Below are 26,853 nucleotides of genomic sequence, written 5' to 3'. Positions count from 1 at the left end.
CCACATATATGTTTGATCCTATCTTTTCTTGTCCTACTATTGTACACACATTCCTTTACCTATTTCACTGCTGTCTCAGCTTTCTCTGCCACGTAATCAAGCTGGCAGGTATGTGCTAACATATACCCACATTTTGACTTTTTTTTTGACAATTACATAAACTGCCAGAATCCTTCCAGAAATTAAGCTTTGCAGAATAACAAAAATAAATAAAACAAACAAAAATTAGATGCCATCTCCATTCTTCTTAGATACATACCATCTCAATTAGGAGGCATACCAATCCTAACAGTGCAAATTTAAAGATGCAAGGTACTAAAATTGAAATGCTGTTGTGATTTATCATTAAAAATGGAAAAACATTATATCCAAGAGGGTGAACGTGAACTTTGTGCTGATCTGTTATTACCTGTAATTGTCCTTGTGCAACCAATTATCTACCAGCTCAACAGTGGCATTAAAAGAAATGCTGTGAATGCAGTTTGTAGCATATACAATATCCTTTGGAAGGGGTTGAATGCTTCACGCTGGTGAGGTATTTCTGACCTGTAAGTTGGTAGGCCACCAGAATACCATAATTTCCTTTTTAAATTGGAGATGGGAGACTCTCTGCAGCTCTTTCTCCTTGCCACTGGCTTTTTACCCATTGGGAAAACAAAGGCTGTAACCCTTTGTGGAAGATTAGGCACTATGATAATAGCAGAAAAGATACTTGCAGGGTGATGTGAAAGTGTTTTGAGGGATGAGTTTTGGTGAATGAAATAGTTCTAATGGTTAATTGTTACAGAAACTCCTGCTTTTCCCAGATACTAATTTGTCTTTTTCCTGACCAAGGAAGGAGGAAGTAAGCAATCATAGGTTCTTCTTCAAAAACATCACCACAATTTAAGACCATTGCAGCATTCCCCAGTCAGGTGATCAAAATTCAGACACTTGGCCACTGATACATACTGATGCTGTTTGCAGTGTCCTGTGATCACCTTCTGCAGCCTATTGACAAGCAAAGTCAATGGGGAAACCAGATTCACTTAACAACCATGTTACTAACTGGTTGTTCTGTTACTAACTGCAGTGATTCACTTAACAACTGTGGCAAGAAAGGTCATAAAAGGTGGCAAAATTCACTTAACAACTGACTCACTTAGCAGCGTATTTTGGGCTCCAGTGTGGTCATATGTCAACGATTACCTGCACAACAAATACCAACGTAAAAGCAGGTGTTCAAAACCAGGATCTTCTTATTGCAAGCTAAAAGCATTTATCTTCCTCCTACGTAGGGCTGCTTCAGTCCAGAGTGGGAACAGCATTGTAATTCCCTCCCCACCCCAAAAGGAAGCTTATCAGCTGCTCTACGCAGAAACATCTGGGTCTCCAAACAATAGCTTCAATTTACAAATGCCACTGTCTGCATTTCCCACCTTTGATTTCCCTATGACCTCTTTTTTCTGCCTCCCTCCCGCCCCCAAATGATATTAGCGAAGCCATACGCCAAAATACACATTCGATTTTTAAAAAAATAAATGACACAAAATTCTTTCTGCAGCAGAATAATACACGCCCCCCTCCTGAAGATGCAATAGAACTCTATCATATTTTCTTTCTAGATAGGCGTTTATTGCCTCCCCGTCGATCCTCGTAACTCTATGATTAACTGCATAATCCCTCTCAGTCTAGACTCTAGTCTAGACTCTCCATCCATCGAACGATTACAGACCGGATGGCCTTTAAACCAGGAAGAAGTTGTCGAGGTAAAGCTTCCGGTTACAGTGCCTTGTTTAAGAATCATTCTGACCATTCCCGGCAAGGTGTAAAGTCTTGAGCTGTTTCTCCTGGCCGGCCGTTATAGCTTCCTTGCGAGGCGTGTGTGAGCGGCCTGGCTCGGCCTTCCTCCTCGGCATGCTCGAGCAGAGACGGTCTTTCCCCCCAGAGTATGACCGGCGCTTTCAAGTAAGTCCCGGGGCGTGTCATCCATAAAAGTCATAGGACTCTTTCCCCCTCGTTATCCTCAACGGAGATGGAGAGCAGTCGGTTGGTTAGCACTCCCGAGGCTCTGCTGTGGGGAGAAAGCGAAGGTGCCACGGGGAGAGCTGTTATTGCGGCGACAAAACCGCACCACAAAAGACTTCAGGCTCCTATAAAAGCTCATTTGTCTCCAGGACGTAAATTCTGCCTCCTGCCCAAGTTTATTTTTTATTTATTTATTTCATTTGTCAAGCATGTATAAGAAAACAGATATAAGTATAGACATGATTATGAATACATGAAATGGATAGAATACAAGGGAATATTAGGACAGGGAACAGTAGGCACGCTGGTTAAAGACCTCTTAGGAATGGGGCGAGGTGGACAGTAGACAGTCTAAGGTTAAAGTTGTGGGGGTTTGGGGAAGAAGTTATCAAAACAAACAAACAAAAAACAACGCGATCCCTTTATTCCATGGTGCCTAAATTCTATATTTGCTTCCCATGACAGTTTGAGCATCCTTTGAATCTTTGAACCACCTCTGTAATTTGCGTTTAGATCCATTTATTGTTTTCCTTTTCATTCTCCTTCAGTTATTTTATTTTATTTATCAAAAGAGTCACTGTCTATGGAGATTTCTCAGTCATCCAGATCAAGGTTGTTCCCAAAGGTGCCCCCCCCCCCCAAGGCTATTGGAAGAACAAAGTCCACTTTGCCTTTTGGGGAGAAAAAAAGTACCTTTGAGACAAAGCAGCCATCGTGATCCTATAGGAGTAGAATAAAAAGAAACTTGTAATAGATAGAGGAATATTAATGCAAAGTAAAAAGCATACCATGATTTTAAAGTTTTAAGTTTTTAAATACAGCTGCAAGAAATATATTTCATACAGTTAATGACTTCTAAGCTGGAGAATTGCAGCAAAATACTATATACATAATTTACGTTCTGCATGCTTTTGAAATCAATGCTTCAAATTCTAGCAATATTAAAATGTACTGGATCTTTCTGCCAAAAGTCAAAGGTTCATTGTTTGGGATTTATGACATATAATGGTTTGGAGAATATAACTTCCTAGAGTTTCTGTCTAGCAATGGATGCTCCATATGATGGCGGTGAAGTAACTGTAGTCATGGAAGAGATAGAAAGCACATACACTTATTCATCCCCAGTGCCATCTAAAAAGAAGAAGAAATATAGAAGTCCTGGAGATCAAGGGGAAAAAACTAAAAAGCCCAGGTGAGTGATTTTTCTATATGAGCAATCAGTTGTCGTCAATTGTTGTTTAGGAATTACTATTCCTTATTTTGTCTTTTTGTAAATATTTTAAAATGCATGATGATACTTTCACACATATACATACTCAGCAAAAATCAACCTGCTCTGTGGCTAATGGCATTTATTACACAATTAATGGAGTTTGTTGTGAAATTATGATTGAGTTTTTGGATACACCCAGAGGCAACAAATAAATTTCATAAATGATACCCTGTTCAAAATGTTAAAATATTGAACTATAGTTCCATATCTGAGAAGTGAACAGCTTTTATTCTTACTCAGCAATAATGAGATTCTTTGAAGAGTTTCATTTTTTAAATTAATAATTTGGTTATGCTTTAAATTACTTAATAGCTTTAGCATTCCACATAAAAATTGTGGTTATAGTTTTTGCTTCTTAAGTAACTATGGAAATATATATGTATACTTTATGTATCTTTATTCTTATGAAGCTATGTATATGTGTTTGTACCTTTAAATTTATTTTTATTTATTGGATTTATGTGCTGCCCAACTCGTCTAGCAACAACATGGAGTTGCAGATTTCTAGGCAACATTTTTTGAAATTGTTTTGCAATTGCTTTTCTCTTATGGCTGAGAGTGAGTGACTGGCCTAAATGTATGCAGCTAGCTTCATGCTTAAGACAGACTTAGAATTCATGGTCACCCAGTACCTTTAACTGCTATACCTAATTGACTGTCTATGATTATGACGGTGTCCTGGGGTCAAGTGATCCCCTTTTGCAACTTTCAGAAAAGCAAAGTCAATGGGGAAACCAGATTCACTTAACCATTTTCCTGCAGTGATTCACTTAACAAATGTGGAAAGAAAAGTTGTAAAATGGGTAAAACTCACTTAACAAATTTCTTACTTAGCAACATAAATTTTGGGCTCAATTATGGTTGTAAATTGAGAACTACCTGTATATGGGATTCTCACAGAGTTTCCACTTTGGCACTGAATAGATTCAAATTAGCTCACAGAGCATGGTCATTGTCAAGAGTGGGAAAAACTACTGCAAAGCATATGGAAATCATCAGATTGCTTGCATCTGCAGTAATGACAGACATATTAATGGAATAGCATCTGTTTGTGACTTGAGTTGAAGTAGGTCAAGGTATACATATGAGAAATAAATCTTATTACATCTTTAGCAAAACTGCAGTAATAATACATTAAATATATAAAACTCTTCTGTGCTTTTATGATTCCCCAGATCAACTGTCTGGAGCAGCCACTATACTTTGTCAAATGACAGGGTTGGCTCTATAGCAAAATAATGGACTACTGTTGGACTGCTATATTAAAAAAGCACATTTTCTATGGACCTGACTTGCATGCAATTGTCTAAAGGTGCTCTAAAAGTTGCTGTTTCAGAGTAATTGCTTATTAACAAAGGCAAGATTAAAGACATAGTTAATAATAGAATTTAGGCCAGCTGACATTTTTGTTTAGAATGAGAATTAACCCAATAACTTTTATTGTCATTTTTTGTGAGCACTCTGGTCCACATTAAAAATAAAATTATGTTGCCTGCTCTCAAGAGAAATTATATATCTGCCCAAACACATTCAGAACACACATATAGATGCTATACACATATATAAATATCTGCCTGCAGCAATGGTGGGTTCCTACCAGTTTGGACTGGTTCGGCTGAACCGGATTTGACGGCCTGGGTTGCTGGAATTGGCAGTGAACCAAGCCTGCCATGCCCCTGAACTGGCCCATGGTGCCGCCATCTTGTTTTTCAGTTCTGCGCATGCGCAGAACAATTTTAATTGCACTGCACATGTGCACACAGCACATACAAGCAAAACAGCAGTAGTGCCTGCTGGAACCCACCCCTGACCTGCACCCATTTTTGTTTAGAATGAGAATACACACACACACAGACGTATTAATCACTGTCCATTTTGAATACATAGTGGAAAGAGGAAATTTGAGAGTTCATAAGCTTGATGCTATATGCAACAAAACTTTGACTCAATCTAGATGTTCTGTTTTGGATACTACGAAGCCTCCTCCCAGAAAATAACAAGGGAAACAGATCATGAAGAGAATATGTAGGGTCCCACCCAGACAAGCATCACTTATATGCCATATCCTGGATAGAAGAAACTGCCAATAAACTTTTTTGCCATCCTCATCACTCTCTGCACCTTCCTATCTGAAGCAGTAATGCTTCAAGAATGCTCTAGAGCAGTGTTTCTCAACCTTGGCAACTTGAAGTCCGGACATCTTCAAGTTACCAAGGTTGAGAAACACTGCTCTAGAGAGTCAATTTTTGTCTGTATTCAAGAACTCATTAAGAACTAACAGAAGAATTTGAATGATATGGGTGTTTTAAAAGTCCCATTCTTTTTCAAGAAATTCTGCTTAAGAGTTTCTCATTCTTATTGCTCTCAACAGTATCCTGAAAAGAGTCCACATCCCATGCTTTTCATTCTAGATAGCAAAACAAGCCATTATCATCTGTTTTATTATTTACAAGAATATATTAAAAGCAAAATCTCTGTTCCATGGACCATGGATTAAATAATGGTGCATGCCATTTACTTGTGTCTGTTTCAATTTATTTCATGCCATATTGTAATTCTTTTTTGAGGGGGAGGGGGGAGAAGATGTACCAATACTTTTGGTATAGTTGAAAATAAGACTTTCTGACATCAATAGGACTTGTAAGGGAATAAGGTTCTGTAGAATTTGCTTGCACACATAGTTTTGGGATGTTAATTGAACAAAGCTTGTAGTCCTAGTCTTGGTATAATTCTGTTAAAAACTTTTTATCATTGTTTATTGAAAATTCGTGTGAAAATGCAGACCAGGAGTAGATGAATAATTTGCTTACATTATAATTTGTGAGGAAACTAGAAAAGTATTTTGCTTGTTTTTCAGATCTGCATATCTTCTGTATTATTATGATATATATCTGAAAGTTCAGCAGGAGCTCCCACACCTTCCTCAGTCTGCAATTAACAAGAAGATCAGTGAGAGTTGGAGGCTGCTTAGTGTAGCAGAGAAAAGTTATTATTTGGAGAAAGCTAAGTTAGAAAAAGAAGGTCTAGACCCGGTAATTAATTTGTTTATAAATATGCTTGCAAGTCTGCAGGTCCTTTGTGTGCATGTATGTGTGTACCTGCATATTTTATATGATGTATGTATTGGAAGCTCAAAAACAAATAGAATGCTGTTCTTAGAGGTACTCAGGAGGATAATTAGATTTCCATTAATTTCTATTATAGATTTGTAGTCATAGGATGTTACTATATGGAAAATTCCAAGTTCATAGGAATCTAAATACCTGCAATATTGGACACTAGTATTCTTTATTATTGATTGCAATGTCAAAGAGCTAATTAATAGCAAACAGTAAACCCATTATAATATTTTATATTTTGAATTCAGTATTTATTGAAGATTGATTTTGGCAAATACATGTTCTCTATAGGAAGCTGCCAGATAGAAAAACTACTGCTGGAAGAATACTATGTATGAGATGACTAATATATCTCAGGAATTCCATCAGTTTCATAGTTTAAAGTGTTAATAACAGTAAATAGAATATAAGTTATTAAACATGTATGTTTAATACATGTATTAAGTATGATGCCTGATTCTTGACATCACTGGGTAGCTCACAAACAAATTACAATAAAAACAATAAAAAATTAAAAAAAAATAAAGGTGCCAATCACAATAAAATGACAGTTTATATTTATATTTATTTATCTGGCCTTCCTCACAGAAGGCCAGATAAATATAGTTAAAATTAGAGAAGATGTGAGGGTGAGATGAAACATTTGCTTAGAATAAGAGTGTGGGGGTGGAGGTTTGCCTTAGAAAGCTGGCAAAGAAACCACTGAAATAGAGCCAAGCTGATGACTCTATATTCTGTCTTATCTTTTTCCATAGAACTCAAAGTTGTCTTCCTTGACTGCTGTAGTTCCAGATATTCCAGGTTTTCGTAAAATCCTCCCTCGTTCTGATTACATAATTATTCCTAAAGGAAGTCTGCAGGATGAGAAAAATAAGCCACACGTGGAACTTCATGTGACCCAGGGCCAAACAGCACTGGAAGGACAAACAGCTGCTGCTAATGTCACAAGTGTTTCCCATAGTACTGTGCAGAACATACTTTCAGTGGACTCCAGCCAAATTGGCATTTCTGAGCAGTGCATTGCCATTGAAGGGGTATCTGAAGATTCCACCTCATTTGTTCAAGCAGATACAATAGAAGAAGTTGTCGCATCAGAGATCTTGTCTCGTTATGTCAGACCTGCTGCACATAAAGTGGCTGGCGATATCTTCCTGGATGAAGAGGCCCCTTTAGAAACAGGCGATGGATATCCCTGCCAAGCAACCAGTGTGGTTATTGAAGAAACTTTGGTTAACACCTCAGAGGCAGCAAATGGGAGCATGACTGTGGCACAGCCACAGGCTTCACATGGCCTTTCTGTGGTAACAGTGGTGACTAGGAGAGTAAGTAAAATGCTCCCTTTAAAAGAATTGCATTTGAGATCTTAATGAACTACTTGATGTGAGCTGTTTTGCCAGAAAGTGTCCTCGGAATTTTAAAATTGAGTACAATGTAGAAAACAAGCAGTTTCATTACCTCTATCTTTTATTTCTAGGATAGACAAGAAAATAATTCTGCAAGCCCCACTGCACAGTTCATTATGATGCCTCTTACAGCCCATTCTGTTTTGGAAAATCCAGCATCAATCAAACTGGTCAGTAAAAGAAATGCTGATACCAGGTGTTTTGGAACTGCATATTCAGTAACTGAATCATAATGTATCAGTAGATCGTTGAATATGTCTAGGATAAATTGAACACGATTCTAAATTGAAGCATTTTTCTGCGGTCTGAAACTTCCCCGTATATAAGTTCTGAAACCAAACTTTTACTTTCATCACTTTACAAAGAGGAGCACATTTGAATTTATATTGAAATATGTGTTTCCTGAATGTTTAATATAGGCCGCCTGGGTTGATTTTCTTCTGTTACTTCTACCTGAGGAGCTGACAGATCAGACAAACCAGGTGGACTGTGTCCTCTGATACTATATCCCACTTTATATAAAACCCTTCTCTTTAAACAGTTTAAATGGAAAATTGCTTTATGTTTTAAAGGTTTCCGAGGAGAGATATAGTTCAACCAATAAACAGGAATTCCATTTTCACTCTTATTAGGAATAATCATTCACAAATAAAATGAAAAAGGATTTTAAATGCATCATATGTACTATGTTAACAAAGGGGTAGGCAATATAGTTGGTCCAGGTAGTTTAGATTTTAACTCCCATGAGCTCCAGCAAGAAAAAAGAATGGAAATTTTAATCCTGAATATAATAATGATATTTAATTATTTCCCATTAGTTATGTACATGAGATCCTGAATGGACAATAGAATGAAAATGGTTTGGGACTAGCTTAATTTGAGTAAGATTCTTTAAATAACACCCAGTTATTGCAGTGCTACATATAAAGATGATCTTATATCATTCTGATACTGTGCACCAATATGATAATGAAGCAAAACCACAATAATTAAAAAAGTCTATATGATAACAATAAATCAAAGTGGGCAATTAATAAGAGTTTCTTTATGATCCAAGATTCATTCCTATTAATACCAGTGGTGCAAACTATAAAAAGAAGGGGAAGAAAAATTGTTAATATTCAGATATTAAATATAAACCCATTGCCCTCCATAATAAATGTGATTTGCATAGCTGATGCAATGTAATTTCTTTTTCCCCTTGGGGCTCAACAATAATCATGTCCTTTGCATTTGACTGCTTTACATGCAGAGCAAGTATACTGTCTCCCTTTCTCATGAATAAAATAATTTCAATTTACATTGCAGTTGCTGACTCAATATTTTGAGTTAAATATTCCTGATTTGTTTTTGTAAAAAATAAAATTCCAACAATATCTCTGATTTTAGATTCTCTTGTTAAAATTATACAACCATTTGAAAACATAACAAGAGACATTATAATACAACTGGAAATAAAATATGGATAATGAAAATCAGTCAGCATAATACAAGTATAAATAATAGGATATAATAAAAGCAGCTGTCTCAACTATTTGTTTATTCTGCTCCCAAATCTTAAAATTATAATTCCTGCTATATGCAAGGAGCAATGCAATACTTTAATATGAGATTATCCTAGATCATATAATATTTGTCTTGAGCAATAACTCACAACGACATTTGAAGTAGAAACAAAGCTACATATCTCTTCTGTTGGAGCAAAACTTCTTGTTGTGCCTTATGCCATTTAGTTTTGTAAAGTAATCTATATCCTTTCACTTCAGACAACTACTTACACTCGGAGGGGGCACGGAAATTGCACCAATCCTGGCTGTGCCTTTACTTACGTTACCAGACATAAGCCACCAAAATGCCCCATGTGTGGAAACTTTCTGGGAGGGAAGTGGATCCCTAAGGTATGTGAAATTAATTTTAAACATATGACATTGCATTGAGGGACTTTTGTTTGTTTTGGGTTGGGTCTGTAAAATGTTTATTTCTTACAACATTATTATTTGTACAAGTAATGTTTTTAAAATATACAATATACATTACATAAATATATGTAATGAATAGCATTGAAAATTTATTTGCTGTTTTAACTAATTTCCAAGGGAAAATGCTTTAGGATGTCTTCTACCTTAACTGAACTAAATTTAATTATGAAATAAATTATTGTTTTGAAATTCTAGATTTATTTTAAAATACAGCTTATTTTTTGGGTATTTTAATGGGTTATGAAGATGGATTTGATTTTTTTATTCAAAGTTTTGTATTTTACTCTTTAATGATTTACAAAATGATTAATTATTTAATATAAATTAAAATCAAAGTCATAACAATATAGAAAATCCTGTTTCAAAGTATAATTGTCATTGTTTGATTCTCAAAATTTAAGAGAATTCTGCCTCCCCCCCCGAAGATGACGTTAATTTTTCACAGGGTGCCATGTACAGTATCTGTAGCAGATTCAGATATTACATATTTAATGCTAAATTGAAATGTTAGAGAAGTTTAAAAAGCATGATCAGATCTACTTGTTTCTTATTTCTCTAACTTCTTGATTAAAAATAAGGAAGAGTGAATTGTTTTAATTTGTCATAATCTTAAGAATTCTGAAGAGTTCTGAGTTTGATGTTTTCATTGCACTATTGTTGATGTGGCCCAGTTTTTCTCATCTTTGGCAACTTTAACATGTGTGAATTTCAACTCCAGAACTAATTTGGAGAGCTGTTTGTTTTTGTTTTGCAGGAGAAACCTCTAAAAGGCAAATCTGAACCAGGTTCAGGGCTACCGATAAAAACCTTGGGCCTGAAAAAGAATCAACTACCATTAACCTTTGGACAAGCATTGGTTCAAGATAATTCTGCTAAATGTGTGCTAGAAAGTTCAGAAGCAGTTACCCAGCTTCTCAAAGCATCCCCCGTTGAGGGGCAAATGCAGGAGACTGAATGGGAAGAAGTGATAATCTCTGAGGCTCATATTCTTGCAAACAATGTACAGTCAGAAGAGCAAGGAGGTGCCACTACCATTATTCAGCTTCAGAAGAGCCTTGCACAGGTAGAGCCATCGTTAGAACAGAAGGAGAGAGAAAATGAGCCATCTGCTGAGACAACAAATGTTCCCAGTCCTATTTCACACCCAACTTCTACTGTGAAAAATACAACAGGGTAAGTCAAATTCATGTGGACCAAAATGGGGTATAGATTAACATTGTGTCAGAGTGCAACACATAACTTAGATTAAAATAAACCTATGTTTTATTCAGTGTTCTCCAAGAACTTTTGTTTTTCCAATGTTTTCAGATAAAATTTTAGTTCTGAATCTATACAGGTAAAGGTTTCCCTTGCACATATGTGCTAGTGGTTCCCAACTCTAGGGGGCGGTGCTCATCTCCGTTTCAAAGCTGAAGAGCCAGCGCTGTGAGAAGGTGTCTCTGTGGTCATGTGGCCGGCATGACTAAATGCCGAAGGCGCATGGAACGCTGTTACCTTCCCACCAAAGGTGGTTCTTATATTTCTATTTGCATTTTTACATGCTTTTGAACTGCTAGATTGGCAGAAGCTGGGACAAGTAACAGTAGCTCACTCAGTTACGCGGTGCTGGGGATTCAAACTGCCGAACTGCCGACAAGCACTGATCAACAAGCTCAGCGTCTTAGCCACTGAGCCACTGCGTCCCTTTCTGAAGCTATACTCAAGAGTTAAAGCTAGCTTTAAAAAAAAATGTTTTCCTGTGACTCGTAACAAAGTAGATTAAGAGTCAAAATGTTGTCTTTGTCCTTTAAGTAAGTTGTTATGTACTGTTATGGCAGGAATTTCCTGTGAGATTCTTAATTACATTTCTTTCCTTTTCAGCGGTGATGCGGTTGGTGCTGTACCTAAGGGTATGGAGCAGAAGAGCAAAGCAAAACCCAAGCCTTCCTTGCTGGCTGCTGCGAGACCCATGAGAGCCATTTTGCCCGCTCCTGTTAGATTGGCAAAAGAAACTAACCAAGAACAGATCTCTTGCGGACAATCATTTAGAAACAGTGGTAAAAAATAAGTCAAATTTATGCTACAGTTTCTGAATTGTAGGCTTTCATTGTATTTGATGGGTAAGCTTAGATGTAATTTAGATTTAAATTCTAAGTTATTTTTTAATTACTTCATCACTAGAGCTAATGAATAGTGCAACTGAAATTACAAAAATCAGTGTAACAAAATGAAACAGTCATAAAAAAATAAAAAAATTACAGTTGAGTTCTGTAAAAACATTAGTTAATTTACAGTTCAAAATGTGTGTCTAAATGCTTGAAGCAAAAAAAAAAAGTTTTGATTTGGTGTTGAAGAGAGCAGAAAATCAAATGAGATTTACAGATGATTTGTCCCATTCCATCTTTCCTGGAGCACTAATTGTAAAATTTGACGTAATCCAGTATGTTGCTTACTAATGTTAAAATGTCCATTTGCCTGTTTTTTCAAGAAGAAAGTTCCCCAATAAGAATCTCAGGATTAAAGCCAAATACTCTGAAGCAGCTGGGTCAGAATCCTATTCAAGCATCCAGTGCTGAAGATCAGAAGGTAATTTTAGATTTTGCCAAAATGCTGTTCTTCAATTTACTAGTTAATTAGTTTGAATTCAGCCTTCTAATGGCAAGCAGTTAGAACCAGTTCAGAGACTTTATACTGTAGATACTTCTCTACAGTACCAAATGGGAGAGGGCTGAATTGATTTCTCCACGCTTCATGGAATCTTGATCTAGTTTGGTGAAACCCCACACATATTGGAATTTAGCAGTTTTGAGTGGATCAAGTAATGTGAACTTTGACTGTGATGATGTATTTTTCTGTCAGAAAACTTCACACTACACCTCACTTCATGTTTATGTCTTGCCTTCTTGTTCTCTGTCTAAAGCTTCACTGCAGCACAAACAGCTCAACATCTCAGGTCAAAGTGGTGGAGGTCAAGCCAGATGTTTTCCCTTCTTATAAATATAGCTGCACTGTAACCTTGGTAAGAATAATTGACAATTGGAAATCTGTAATTGCAGTACCCAAATGCTGTGTGTGTGTATGTGTGTGTGTATGTATGTATGTGTGTGTGTGTATATATATATATATGTTATATTTATGCTGATAAATAAATAAAGGGAGACTAGTATAGATCTATTTCAAGCTATTTAGCTCTCATCAGCTAGCCACACCCTTACTGGGAATCGAACCTGTGCTCTATTGCCTCTAAGGCTGATATTTATTTATCAGCATAAATATAACAAATGTAATAAAAAGGCAACAGTAAAAAATATTGGGTTTCTGTCTGGATGGTCTCTTGTGACGAGCCGAAGACAGAGAGTGGAAGTGTGACCTTCCTCCCATATTTGGGCATACCAGGGGTTGTGACTTTATATATATATATATAAGTGATGCTTGGCCAGAGTCCGCAGTATTGTCTGGGACGCTACACATCCTCTTCATGACCTGTTTTCCTTGTTACTTTCTGGGAGGAGGCTTCATGGTATCCGAAGCAGAACGTATTATATATTTTTATATATATAAATATTATATTTATATATATAAAAATAATATTAATATATATAATATTATATATATAAAAATATATAATACGTTCTGCTTCGGATACCATGAAGCCTCCTCCCAGAAAGTAACAAGGAAAACAGGTCATGAAGAGGATGTGTAGCGTCCCAGACAATACTGCGGACTCTGGCCAAGCATCACTTATTTGCCATGTCCTGGATAGAAGGGAGTGACCTGCCAAATCATATTTTGTGCCATCCTCACCACTCTCTGAACCGCAGTAATGTTTCCAAACCTGACAGTAATGCTATTAATACGTCAGGATGCTCTCAATCATCCCTCTATAGAAAGTGGTAAGGACAGGGGAAGAAAGATGTACTTTCCTCATACAACACAGTAAATGCAGGAGCTGCTATACCTGCTTTTCCAATGTTTCACTGTTGAGCAACCAAGCCAGCCTAGCCAGCCTACCAAGCTCACTACCAAGAAAGCGAATAAGAAATAATAAACCAAAGAAATCAAAGGTGTAAAGCAAAAAAAAAAAAGGGGTGGGGTGGGGTGGGGGTAAGTGTAACAATCTAGTTCACCATTCACCAGTCCTCTTACAAAGAAAACCAGTTTAATGTGTTTTTCTTATCTTTCTGTGTGTCATAATAATGCAGTGAAATGGAAATTGTTATCTGACTTGATATTAATCCATAATAAATATGTTTTTTTTCTTGGCATTTTGGTGAAATTTTAATACTTCTCTATATTTATACCAATATTAATAATTTAGATTTGTTTGCATGACCCCTCCTGATTAACTACGTTTCGGATGAATAGCTTCCCCTGATTGACAGCATAGCAACCAATTCCATAGTTTTGTACTGCTGATATTTGAAAAGATATTCTGGAAAATGTAGTAAGTTAAAATAAGAGTGGATAAACATTTGAGTTTTCTTTATAGGATTTGGGATTGGCAACCTTACGTGGCAGAGGGAAATGCAAGAACCCTTCTTGCACTTATGTGTATACTAATCGGCACAAGCCAAGAGTCTGTCCCCGTTGTGGCTACAACCTTGCCAAAGACAGAACTGAGAAAGCAGCAAAATCTGTGGTGAGTTACGGTTACTTTAAGCTTTCTTCAACTGAGTCTGTGATTTTGAAGTCCATAGGACCTTATATCTGAATAAATCTGTATAGGATAGACCTAGAGGCAAAGCAAATCTCTGCCTCCCCGCAAGGTTTGACTTTGTTGTAAGCAAGAGCTTACAAACTCTTGCCAAAGAGGATGAGGCAAAGAAACAGGATGTTTTCTTCTGACTTTCTCATTTATTGTCCTGAAACAACCCTGCTCCCTTTTATTTTTCCCTTCATTTTTAATGATATCTTCTTTGATGGCATGTAATTTATGGCTAAAAAATGTAATGCATTTCTCAGACTAATTGTCCCCATGCAACAATGTTATGCCAGTTTTATTGGTTTAGAATTCTGTCCTTTTACAATAATAATTGACAGAAAGAATCAGGGGGATAACGCTGAGAAGTTACTGATTTAATGAAGATATTTCTGCTTCCATCCCCATCCATAAATTGAATGGAAATTTGCAGTTTATTGTAATAGGAATCATTGTGAATAGTAAAAGGTGACCATGTACAGGTAGTTCTCGACTTACTATCACAATTGACCCCAACATTTCTGTCGCTAAGTGAGACATTTGTTAAGTAAGTTTTGCCCCATTTTATGATTTTTCTTGCCACAGTTGTTAAATGAATCCCTAACTTGTTAAGATAATCTAGCTTCCCCATTGATTTTGCTTGTCAGAAGGTCGCAAAAGATGATCTCATGACTATGGGACATTGCGACCGTCATAAATATGAGTCAGTTGCCAAGCATCTGGATTTTGATCACATGACCATGGGGGAATACTGCAAAGGTTATAAGTGTGAAAAACAGTCACGAGTCACATTTTTCAGTGATGTTGTAACTTTGAACAGTCACTAAATGAACTGTTGTGAGTTGAGGACTAGCTGTATTTAGAATTTAGACTTGTATGTGAGCGATTTCACCTTTGGACTTTTCTTATCTGCATACCTCTTTTGTTCAAATGTTTCCAGTGACTCATTTTGATTTTTCAATACATAAGTTCAGAAATCTGTGACAAAATACAGATCATTGCCAAAATGGTCTAATATTGAGTGTTTTCAGACACTCTACTGAAGCAGTTCAGTTTGTGAAGTCTTTTTCCCTTGGGCTAACAGGAATTGGGAATTCAGTAGCAGTGCAGTTGTAGGACATTCTGATTTTCCAGCAACTGGATTTAAAACCTTATCTTTCTTAATTTATTTTTTAACTAGTTTTCCTTGAAAGGGAAGAGAATTGATATAGCCACACTATAGTGCAATAATTAGTTCCCTCTCTTTATCAAGCATACAGCCTGAGATCTTGTACACTAAGTCTTACAACTAAATAAAATAAAATTTAATTGTGATAAATGGTTTTTGTTATTCAATTTTTATCATTCTTTTGCACCACTGCCGGTGGATTGACTGTATTTTGTATCCATTAGCGGTTTTCTCTAAACATCAGAAAGATGGCAGAAATTTATCCTGCCAAGAGTAAGATAATTATTAACAAGTGGCTTGACAGATAATTAAGATGATATGTTTTTTTGTAGGAAGTAACTTCTAGCCCTGCACATGTACTAAATACCAATGAACCTCTAATTCAGTCTCAAAAAGAGATCCAGCGCCAGTCCACTCTGCAACTTCTACGCAAAGTAATTCAGATCCCTGAAAATGAATCTGAACTCTCAGATGTTTTTGCACTGATTCATGAGCTCAATAGCTCACGGCTCATCCTGTCTAACATGAACGAAGAAACAGTTACCATTGAGCAGACTTCCTGGTCAAACTATTATGAGTTTCCTTCTTCCCAATGCCTTCTCTGTAACAGCCCTTTATTCAAAGGAGGGCCAAAGTAAGTGAAATTACAATTATTGCCACCTTTCTGAACATTACCATGGTACATTTCCTTTTGAAAATTCTCCACAATGAAACTTAGAAACAATGGCTGTTGCATTTGTATTTTTGTCACATTAATGACTGAAATGAAATGAAACTGTAAGAAGAACAACTTGTCCATACCCATCAAGAATAGGCTATTATGTTTATTTGCTCTTTTCCCCATGTCTTTATCCCAGAACCTGATTAAATCTTTTTTTTATCCTGTAGCTTGAGAAAATTACTTGGCTAGTCTAATTTTGTTAATTGAGATTTAGAAAGCTTTTAAGAGCCATATAATCACAGTACAGGAAATATAATCTGAACAGACATGTCAATGAGGTACAGCTCATTTTTCTTCAGAAAGGAATAGAAGATAATTTTAGTATCTGCTCTTTTGCAATTTTTCTCTTCAACTGCATTAGCAGGATGAGGTGTTGGGTTTTTTCCCAAGCTGATCAAAAGGCTGATACTTATCAAAACGGAGCAAAAGAGGCAAACTTCCACCCTTAAATGTTAAAAAAAAGTATGAAGAAACAGATAAGAGCTGTACTAAAATTTATCCCCAAATTGTTGGAGATGTAGCCACAAGTCTGGAACATTCTACCATATGTGGTGGACATGCCCCATCACAAGGAAATACTGGTGCAAAATTTGGAAATGGTTGGAGGAAATTACAGAGCAAAAAATAGAAGCATTCTTATTAGGACTATTAGATCAAAAAATGGATAAACAACTTCAATACATAATAATACATATTCAATACATAACAACTTCAATACATAATAATACATATTCTCACTGCAGCTAGGATTGCTTTTGCACAAAACTGGAAAAAAATCAATACACCTGTAGATGAAACAATAACCAGAAAAGTACTCGAATGTGCAGAGATGGACAAAATGACAATAGAACTAAAAGAAAGAGAAGAATCAGATTTCTATAAAACTTGGAATAGAATTTATAAGTGGCTAGACAACAGAAGCCAAAACAGAAAATAGAGAATGTAAATATAATGGTGATATAAATAATTAATATTATTATAAGTGTTACTACTACTGTTGTTATATTATAGGACAAAGTAAAAGCAATAGGAAGGCAATGCAAAATAGAGAACTAGAAAGGCTAAACATGAAAGCCAATACAGAAGACTGTATAATTGCTTTACATTATTATGTATGTTTTGTGTTTTGTTTTTTCTTGTGTTTTTCTTCTGTTTTTTTTAAGACAGATAAGAGCTGTGTGTGATCCTCAAGACAACTATGTATGGGTGTCTTATTTGAATGTAGAATGCTCTTCCTGAAATTCTTGTCTTTTAACTAATCTTTCAGATATATAATACTAATCTGAGGCCCTAGATTATTGTACCTTGAATCAACCATTTCCACTTTAGTTTGCCAGGAGGAAACACAGATAGATGGTTACTTAACTGTGTTTAATCGAGACTTAGTAGGCAGCTATATCTAGAGAGGCTTGGCTGATACCAGAAACTCTGCAGAATTAGCCATGGTTATTGTTTGAATGGGGTGGTAGTGGTAGGCTGCCTGGAAATTCCAAGATTGTTAAAACGGGGGAATGAAAAAAAAAGGCCTAGTAGTATAATATTGCCACAAAATTACATACATACAATCAAGATTAGTTTTACCTTAGTGGGACTGAACAGTACATAGTCCAAGAGTACATAGTGTTGCCTGCCTCATCAGTAAGATAGCTACTTTGAAAATGCTTTGATTTTACTTCTACATAGTTAAGCATTATAGAAAGACCCCTCTTCCATGCGTTTCATGGGTCAATATACATTTTTCTCTTCTGTTTCCATAGCTCCCTTGCAGGCCCTCAGGAATGCTGGTTGTTAACAGCTAATCGGCTGCAAGTCGTCACTGCCCAGCTCAAGGTGTGTGTGAATGTGCAGTGCTTGGCCCTTCACAGCTTCAGTGATATCTACACTGGTGAGTTAAAAGCATGGAGGCTTTTATAAAATTGGAAGCTTTGAGGGGCAGAATACATTTAGAGTGTCCATTTTCTTCCTTTATTTACTTAGTGAAGCCGGGTTGTGCCTTTTAATTTATTAACTTGGAGTTTGAGATAACATTATTTTATGGTCTGTGTAGCTTTTTCAAATCCATAATAACAGCTGTTCTGTTTTTCAATTATAGGTTTGTTTAATATTGGTAATAAGCTTTTAGTGAGCCTAGACCTTCTGTTTACAATAAGAAACCATATAAAACTTGGTGAGGATCCTAAAGTGACAATTAGCAAGATTTTGGAAACTGTGCAGGAATACACAGGTACTCATATTACATCTTTTTTTTCTGCCTTTGCTGCAGCTTTCACACATTACTTTGTAATACATTAATTTTGCTCTAAGTGAAGTTTAATATAGATAACTTTTCCAACCAAATCTGTCCAAAATGCTGGTTGTTTGATGATTTTGAGAAAAGAATCGTAAATTATCCAGAGGTGGTGATATAACTGCCTTTTAATATTTCAACCTTAAAGAACAAGGAAGAAGCCTTAAAATTTAAAACTGTTTTAACGCCTGATATGAATCTTTGGTTGAATAGGGGAATGGAGAGATTGCAAAAAATATTCTTTAACCAAGTGAGAAAGTCAGTATTTAAGACACATGGTTGGTGATGGTGTAATTTAAGACTGAATACCTTAATACTGTGACTGCTGGGTGCAAAGAGTGGCAGGCTATAATTTGTGTATGGCCACTAAAAACAGAATATATAATATTATGGAAGTCTTATTTCTTAGGATAATCTGTGAACCTTCAATAGAGAATTACTGAAATATAAATCTTCCTTCCTTGAAGCAGTTATGCTTGCTTGTTCTAATAGCGGGGTATGAAAGTTACTGAATTGTACTGGCTTGCCTGTGGTTCAGGCATACCTTTCAAATCATTGTTAGTAACCTGGGTTCCTGACCTGAGTGAGTGATCAGTACTATCCTTATCATCTTTAAAAACCACTACAAATTTGAATATTCTAATTTATCTGATGAGTAAGAAGCATTGAGTCTGAGCAAGTTATAATTAAACTAATGTCTGTGATTCCATTTGAAGCAAAAGTTTGAAACTCCCATTTTGGTGGTTTGTCATTATAGATAGGGATGACTTACATGAGCCTTCTTGACATAAATTATTCTCATTTGTTCTCTCCCCTCCCCCTGCACTTTCCTCAGAGAGAAACCTGAGTACTGAAGAGGGGAATCAACTTGAGGAACTGCTGTGCAATGGATACTGGGCCTTTGAGTGCCTCACTGTCCGAGACTACAATGATATGATCTGTGGTGTCTGTGGCATTGCACCAAAAGTTGAAATAGCTCAGAGGAACGTGGAAAGTGTTTTGTCACTGAAAAACATTGAGGTAGACCAGGAATGCATTATTTTAAAAGCTGCACTTGTTTGTTAATGTTGACGTGCATATTTTGTTCAAACATCTTCATCCTTCTACTATAGAATCTATAAAGGTGGGCCTTTTTATTTCAGCAAAATTGATGAGTTGGTTTTAACACTGTTAACACTCCCTTTTAAATAAAAAGCAATGCAACAACGAAAGAAACAAGAATAAAAGGTGCTAACGGTTTCTTGGGAAAGATTAAAATGATATGTGCAGTAAAAAAATAAATATTGATGCTTTTCTTTCCTCCTTTTTTCAATGCTAGTTTACCTGGCCAGAATTCTTGGCATCTAGTGAAGTAAATGTGGAAGATTTTTGGTCAACCATGGAGACAGAAGTCATAGAACAAGTGGCCTTTCCCTCCAGTATACCCATCACAAAGTTTGATGCCTCCATCATAGCTCCCTTCTTTCCACCACTAATGAGGAGCACCATAGTAGTCAACACAGAAAGGGAGAAGAATCTTGAATCGCATGTAATCCCAGGTGGCAATCAACGTTCTTGTCTTGTTTACCTTTTTAAGCAGTAGTTTTGATAGTATCCAAAGTGGCACTAAGATTAAAAACTCAGTATGCTTTGCTGTAAAGGAGTGTGCCTTAATGAGACTGTGCCATCTTAGATTGCACACTACCCCCAGATGTGCATGTACTGGGCTGCATAGGGATAAATATGTAATAGTTAATCTTTTTCCTGTGGAATATAGGTGTAGGGACAGCTTTTAAAGCAAGGCTTTCATGCTCATAATAGTGCTTCCATTAACGCTTCCAGCGTTTATACTAGATATGGTTTTATTTGATGAACATGACATAGATATGGCTTTCAGACATGGGATTAAAGCTGTGTCCTCCCTTATGGAAATGATGCTAATCTGGGTGCGTGCAATTACTGAGAATTGTATCTTGCGTTTTCAGGTAATGCAAGTATTCTAGTGAGGCTGATTCAGGATGAAATTTGTAAAGTGGAACAGATTGGTTCCTACAGTGAGGAAGAACTGCAGAATTTCTTGACACAGTGCAGCATTCCTTGGGAGGAGGGCGACTCCAAGGTAATCACAGTGTTCTTCAAGCATTCAGCCATGCTTCGCTTTTGAAGGGAGCACTATTTCTGTGCAATGCCTGCATAATGTAATGTCCCTCTTGCTATAATAACAGCAACGGTACTTAGACTTATATACCGCTTCACAGTGCTTTACAGCCCTCTCTGAGCAGTTTACAATGTCAGCATATCCCCCCCACCCAAAACAATCTGGGTCCCCATTTTACTGACTTCTGAAGGATGGAAGTCTGAGTCAACCTTGAGCCCATCAGGATCAAATTCCAGGTTGTGGGCAGAATCAACCTGAAATACTGCATTCTAACCACTGTGCAATCATGGGTCCTTTCTATGTGTATTAAATCTATAAAATTAAATGATTTTAATTTCACAAATGATCAATAATGATGAAGTGCATTTCACCATAAAGCTGCCCATTTTTTGTGGCATTCTGAAGCAAAATAAGCCCTGTGGACCACTGCTTAATCACCTCTGCTAGATGACCAGCAGTTGTGCCACATTTTGTCTTCCTAACCTTTCTGTCTCTGCATGCTGATGGCTATTTGTAAGCTAGGACTGTTTGAAAAACTCAGCTGTCTATATTTTCTCTTTGTTTCTTAGGAACAGCTATGTCTTTCTCTTCTGGCTCTTTATGATTTTGTACAGAATGGGACACAAATAAGTCAGCCTCCAGAATTCCTAACAGGAGGGAAAATCTACAAAGTGTGTCCACATCAGGTGAGGCTGTCAAAAAACCAAAGAGATACTAATATGTAAAGGTGTTCATAATGAAGCTGGCCACAGAGAATATTCCAAGAGCGGAAACAAACCGATGTAGTTTAGAAGTTTTGTTGAAAGCCTGAAGCCAAAGACCATTGTTGTGTTGGGAACATGGAAGAATGTTTGAAGAGGCTTAGTTTTGAGTGTTCCAGCTGTTCTTTAGTTCTGAAACGGGCTGTAGTTTTGTGACTCATAATGTGGCTGTTTTTTCCTCCAGTCAGTGTAACAGCAGGAACCAGTCATGTCACTGTTGTTGTTGGTTTAAACTAGATTAGTTGGAGTGGCATCTTAGATAAAATATGGGACAGAAAAATGGAACTGTGCACACAGCCAGGCAGAATGCTGATCACAGCTGCATAACTGCTATTCTGCCCTACAGTCATTGTGATATTTTTTTAAATAAAACTTTGATATCCAGAAGTTAGAGTTAATGGGGATGGATGGGTGGGTTCACAAAATTTATTTTGTAGGTAGGTGATGCAAAGGGTTACTACAAGCTTGCTTCACACATATGTTGCTAATGTCCCTAAGACTAGATATATCAGGAAGAATGCCAATTGCTTCCTTAGGTTTGGGCCTAACAGGAAAGCTACAAGAAAAAGAAAAGGCTGTTGCCTACAAATAATTGGTCAATGTTTTTTTTAAGAACCAGTTTTTAAGAATAAGTGTTTAAATTAGTAAACGCTTGTAGGAGAGAGATGATAATGGAAAGGCTTGTTGTTTGGTTTAACTGCTATTTGTTTTGTACCAGATTGCACGTCTGTTTTCTTATTGTTTCTTTTGGGGTTTTATTTGAAGGTTTTCAATTTTCTTAAAAAGGTTTCCTTGATTGAATTTTCTGTGATTTGGTTGGTAATTTTCATTAAGTATTGGCGACTACCCTTTTTTTGACCCTGAAATATAAAACAAAGTAATAGCAACAGATGCACCCAAGGTCTCAGTGTTTTCTGTGCTTAAAGAGAAAAAAGAGAGCGAGATAGAAACAAAAATCCTGGAAGCCACATGAGTTTTAGTGAAATGAAACAAAATCAATTTCACATGTTTTAATGAATATGTTGAATGGGTTTTTTTTTTAATGTGACTTTGAAACAAATCACATTTTCTACTTAGTGCCCTTTTCTTACTAATATGTCACTCCAGAATAGGTATGGATGATTTCTATAGTAGAAAATGTACTTTTAAGGATAGTGAAACAGGCATGGACACATACTTTTGTGTTGTTCCAGGAATGAACAGTGTTACAAGTAAGCAAAATAACTAAGTCTGGAGAGAAGGGAAAAGAAAAAAGAAAATTAACGAAATCTAGTTTAAAATTGACATTCATTGTATTGTCATTCTACCATTCTATCCTTGCTCCCATCACATCCTTCTACCTGAATATATAAAAGCATAACAGTATAAAATATGAATGTATTTTAACAAATCATATATTTTCTGTTTTAGCCAAGTAATAATGGATCACATAAGATGCTTTTTTTCTTCTCTTCTATCCCTATTTGATATTAATAGTATTTTGATATAATATGATGCTTGCCTAGAAAAAGATTATTTGTAAGTTGTATTAGTATAGCTTTTACAGATTGTAAAGGAATAAGCTTCTATGAGATGAAAATTACATTGAGTGTTCTAAAGTTTGAATTACAAGTGGAAAGAGCCGAGGTGGCACAGTGGTTAGGGTGCAGTACTGCAGGCCACTTTAGCTGACTGTGATCTGCAGTTCAGCGGTTCAAATCTCACCGGCTCAAGGTCGACTCAGCCTTCCATCCTTCCGAGGTGGGTGAAATGAGGACCCGGACTGTGGGGGCAAGTTGCTGACTCAATTTGCTAAAAAAATTTGTAAACCGCTTAGAGAGGGCTGAAAGCCCTATAAAGCGGTATATAAGTCAAATAAATAAATAAATAAATAAATAAATAAATAAATAAATAAATAAATAAATAAATAAATTGTCAGGATTACCTTCGGAAACTGAGTGAGGGTTTGTCCCCAAGTTCTTTTGTTCTATGATCTTCCTTCATCTTTTTTTTTCTTTACAGGTTGTGTGTGGTTCAAAATATATTGTCAGAGGGGAAAGTCCCCGAGACCATGTGGATCTACTAACCTCCTCACGTCACTGGCCACCAGTCTACGTAGTAGATATGGCCACTTCCGTAGCATTGTGTGCGGATATCTGTTATCCTGACTTGACTGCTCAAATGTGGGGAAGAAATCAGGGCTGCTTCTCTGACCCTATGGAGCCTTTAAAGGTTAGTTGTCCTGTTTTTCTTTGAAGATTAAACTCCTTGACATATCTGGAATAGTTATCATGCATAGTTTTTTCTTTGTTTCTTTGACAAAATCATAATTTAAATCTTTTGATTACTTTGATAATAATTCTCTAAATGATATTCTCTAAAAGTGATGCTATTAGATGATCTATGTAGCTCTTTCGACAGTACTTATTCCCATTTATTTAGAACACAGTGTTGGAATAAGTAAAGATTTTATATATTGTCTCCATCTTAAATTCATTTTTTTAAAATCAGCCAAAGAGTGAAAAACATGTCACCTTTCCTAACACCAAGAATGGATCTGTATTGATCCTCACAATTTAATATATTGATAAGAATGAAAAAGACAGGCTGATATGTTTTCCTTAATCACTAATCATGAAGGAATTTTTTTAGGGATGATCACTACAGTGCCTTCTTCTTCCATCTGAAAATTTGGATCACTGCCCATTTCTTTTTCAATGTACTTTCCCCAAAAAGCTATATAAATATAATTCCAAGTTTTAAACATTACATCACTTAATTCATATATTCAAGATGTGTATTTATGTCATTTGTTCTTGGTTGAAATATCCTTAGAAATGGTCAATTACTCTTCCAATTTTATAGAAGTACACATGGTATGAGAAGGTGAAGGTTATTTAAAGAGTCTTCAGCCAAACAGTTTTGAACATGAGTTCAAATCCATTGTGCTCTCTATTGGATTATTTTGAATTATGTTCATATTTTTCTTATTGCTAAGCCAACTTTGAAGTCTATAAATACAATTTCCTAATGCATACATTGCTTTTGTCTTGCTTTTTCCCCTCCATCAGTATGTGTCCTGCCCAGAACTCCTTGACAGGCACTACAATGTGGATACAACCACTGATGAACATTCTGTAGAGCATCCAATCACTAAATCAACATCTCGCTTTGTAGTTCACACTGGGACAGAGCAGAAGACTCAAAGTGATCCACTGGCTCAACACCGTTCCCTCTCTCTGTGCCGGGAATTGGAACCCTACGGTGCTATCATTACAGCCATCAATGACAGCAAAACCAGTAATGTCCGCCAAAACCCTATAGCATTTGACAGTGCAACCCACTATTATCTCTACAATCGTTTGATAGATTTCCTCTCCAGTCGTGAGGTTGTGAACAGGCAGATCCACGAAATTGTTCAAAGCTGCCAACCTGGTGAGGTTGTAATCCGGGACAATCTATATCGTCTCGGTGTTGCCCAGATCAAGACAGAAATGGATGAAGATGAGATACAAGAAGAAGAAGAAGAAGGTGTTGTCTAATGTATTGTGAGATTATCATCCCTGAATCATACATAATAGCTAAGCAGTTTGTTACAGAAAGTTCCAATCCAGCACAGAGCTAAGAGTCATGGCCTATTGATTGGGCTTCTGATCTGTAGACAGATTGGTATTGAAGAACAAATTTCTCTTTTCAAGAGGCTGGGTAAAGCTAGAAGCAACCCAGGATAATCGTTCAAAGACAGAAGAATTTTCTATTGCTGACAAGAGAAAGAAAACAAATATACAGAACATTACTTTTTTAAAAGTGCGCATGTTGCTGGAAATGCATAAAAGTGGGGGGAAACCCAGCATAAAACATGCATGACTGCTCCAATATTCTGAACTGGCCATCATAGATTGAAGAATATTTGGAACCTAGATCTTTATGTTTCTATTCTGAAAAGACTTGAAGTTTGACTTGGGCATTGGTGGCGTGAGAGTTTATCTGCTTCTTCAGCTTGTTTTGTGTCAATCTGACAAAACCACGCATTATTTAATGGTTGAAAGCTAAACTGGCTTGCATATTAAGTTATAAGCTGCTAGAAGCATCATTGCCCTGGCTAGCATGGTTATTTCAAAGGTTCTTCAGGGGTTTATATGTTTTGGATAAAGGATATGGTCTAATGGCCAGACGGGGATATTCAGGCACTTTACTTTATAATCCAGTTAATGGACTTAATTGTTTATTCCTCTGACCACAGATGCTACTAAAGATATTTGTGGAATAATGTGGTTTCCATGAATACAATCTCACGTTTTTTCTAATTATTTTTATGGCTAAAATTGTTAGACATGCAACATAACACTTACCTTTAAGGGCCACTTGGAAACCACTACATACTCCACTATTCCAGTGTTATAAATCTGACTTGTATGAGTTCATACTGTCATAGTCAATTATATTGTTTTTCCTGTGTAATGTGCTGAGCCATGATGTGTAAGCTCTACACAGTTCACTGATTTGTGTTTATTCTTAGCCATCTATAAATTTACAAAGGAAAACAAAATAGATTTCTGCTACCATTGAAATGTGGGGAAACATTTCCTGACTGAGGTGAAGTTTTCCACTATGTTTCTTCAGATTTGTGGTGTGGATTTAAAAATCTCTTCTATGAAGAGTTCTAGTGTGTATTGTGCTGTAGAAACAACAACAACAAAAAGAAACTTATTGAAGTTCTGAGCAAAACATACAACTTGCTGTTTAAAATGCTAATTTATGAAATACAGTTTTTAAGACAGTGATAAACTTTAATAAATTATCTCTTCCTGTGTTGGAGAGTAAAACTATTTGGACAAATGAGTTTTCCTTATTTTGTAGTTTCAGGAGTTTGAAAGGTGCGGGGAAAGATGCCTCATTCTGTTGCTAAAGAATAGAGTTACCAATCCATATGGTGGAGTGTTTATCAATTGTTTGCATGGAAAATATTAATTTTAGATGTGTTGAAACAGTATTAATATTTTATTGTCTTTGAAAACAACCCTACAGAATCCATTGGTGCTGAATTTAAATTGCTTTCGTTATAGCACTTAAAGTTTGGGTAATTCGAGCCAGCATAAATGCATGTTTTGTTTTCTTAGCTTTATAATCTGAGCTCATTTAGACGTTATGAAGGATAAAAACTGAATATGAATGATTTGTATCTATTTTTAATATTCAATTAGATTTTGCAAATCTCATTTATTATGACAGGTTAATACACTCCACAAATGATTTGCAGATCTAGTTTAGCAGGTCATGCATACTGCTTATGCTTCTATTTTTTTCTCTCATTCAAAAAATTAAATGTGCTTTTATTCTA

At 36.3% G+C, this 26,853-nt stretch overlaps 1 protein-coding gene across 4 annotated transcripts; it reads left to right on the top strand.

The window, feature by feature from the left end:
* Positions 1-1,734: 1,734 nt before the first annotated feature.
* On the top strand, positions 1,735-26,853 carry HMGXB3 (HMG-box containing 3). Of its 4 annotated transcripts, none has more exons than XM_087709460.1 (20): positions 1,735-1,947; positions 3,052-3,199; positions 6,138-6,312; positions 7,155-7,721; positions 7,874-7,972; positions 9,569-9,700; positions 10,536-10,954; positions 11,642-11,817; positions 12,249-12,346; positions 12,681-12,779; positions 14,250-14,399; positions 15,960-16,261; positions 18,106-18,233; positions 18,441-18,572; positions 19,471-19,655; positions 19,954-20,173; positions 20,600-20,733; positions 21,348-21,458; positions 23,535-23,744; positions 24,584-26,853. In XM_087709460.1, the coding sequence occupies exons 2-20, from the start codon at positions 3,054-3,056 to the stop codon at positions 25,052-25,054; spliced, it is 3,954 nt and encodes a 1,317-aa protein (XP_087565586.1). In that variant the 5' UTR covers positions 1,735-1,947; positions 3,052-3,053; the 3' UTR covers positions 25,055-26,853. The 4 variants fall into 4 exon arrangements, with proteins under 4 accessions (XP_087565586.1, XP_087565587.1, XP_087565585.1 ...); XM_087709461.1 differs by having other exon boundaries at positions 1,737-1,947; positions 3,133-3,199; positions 21,342-21,458; XM_087709459.1 differs by having other exon boundaries at positions 1,737-1,947; positions 12,252-12,346; positions 21,342-21,458.

This window comes from Thamnophis sirtalis, unplaced genomic scaffold, assembly GCF_051295495.1.
Source record: "Thamnophis sirtalis isolate CommonGarterSnake01/CBP01778 unplaced genomic scaffold, rThaSir2_p1.2 scaffold_3, whole genome shotgun sequence".
NCBI lineage: Eukaryota > Metazoa > Chordata > Lepidosauria > Squamata > Natricidae > Thamnophis > Thamnophis sirtalis.
Note: the sequence above shows the minus strand (reverse complement) of the source record. Positions and strands in the feature narration are given on the sequence as shown.

What these genes read in the sequence shown, in the direction of transcription:
- HMGXB3 (XM_014065019.2), top strand. Translation starts at nt 3,054, where the DNA reads ATGGATGCTCCATATGATGGCGGTGAAGTAACTGTAGTCATGGAAGAG. An exon ending in CCAGTGCTGAAGATCAGAAG is followed by an intron (nt 12,347 to 12,680) that starts GTAATTTTAGAT and finishes CTCTGTCTAAAG; the next exon opens with CTTCACTGCAGCACAAACAG. An exon ending in ATAGCTGCACTGTAACCTTG is followed by an intron (nt 12,780 to 14,249) that starts GTAAGAATAATT and finishes TTTTCTTTATAG; the next exon opens with GATTTGGGATTGGCAACCTT.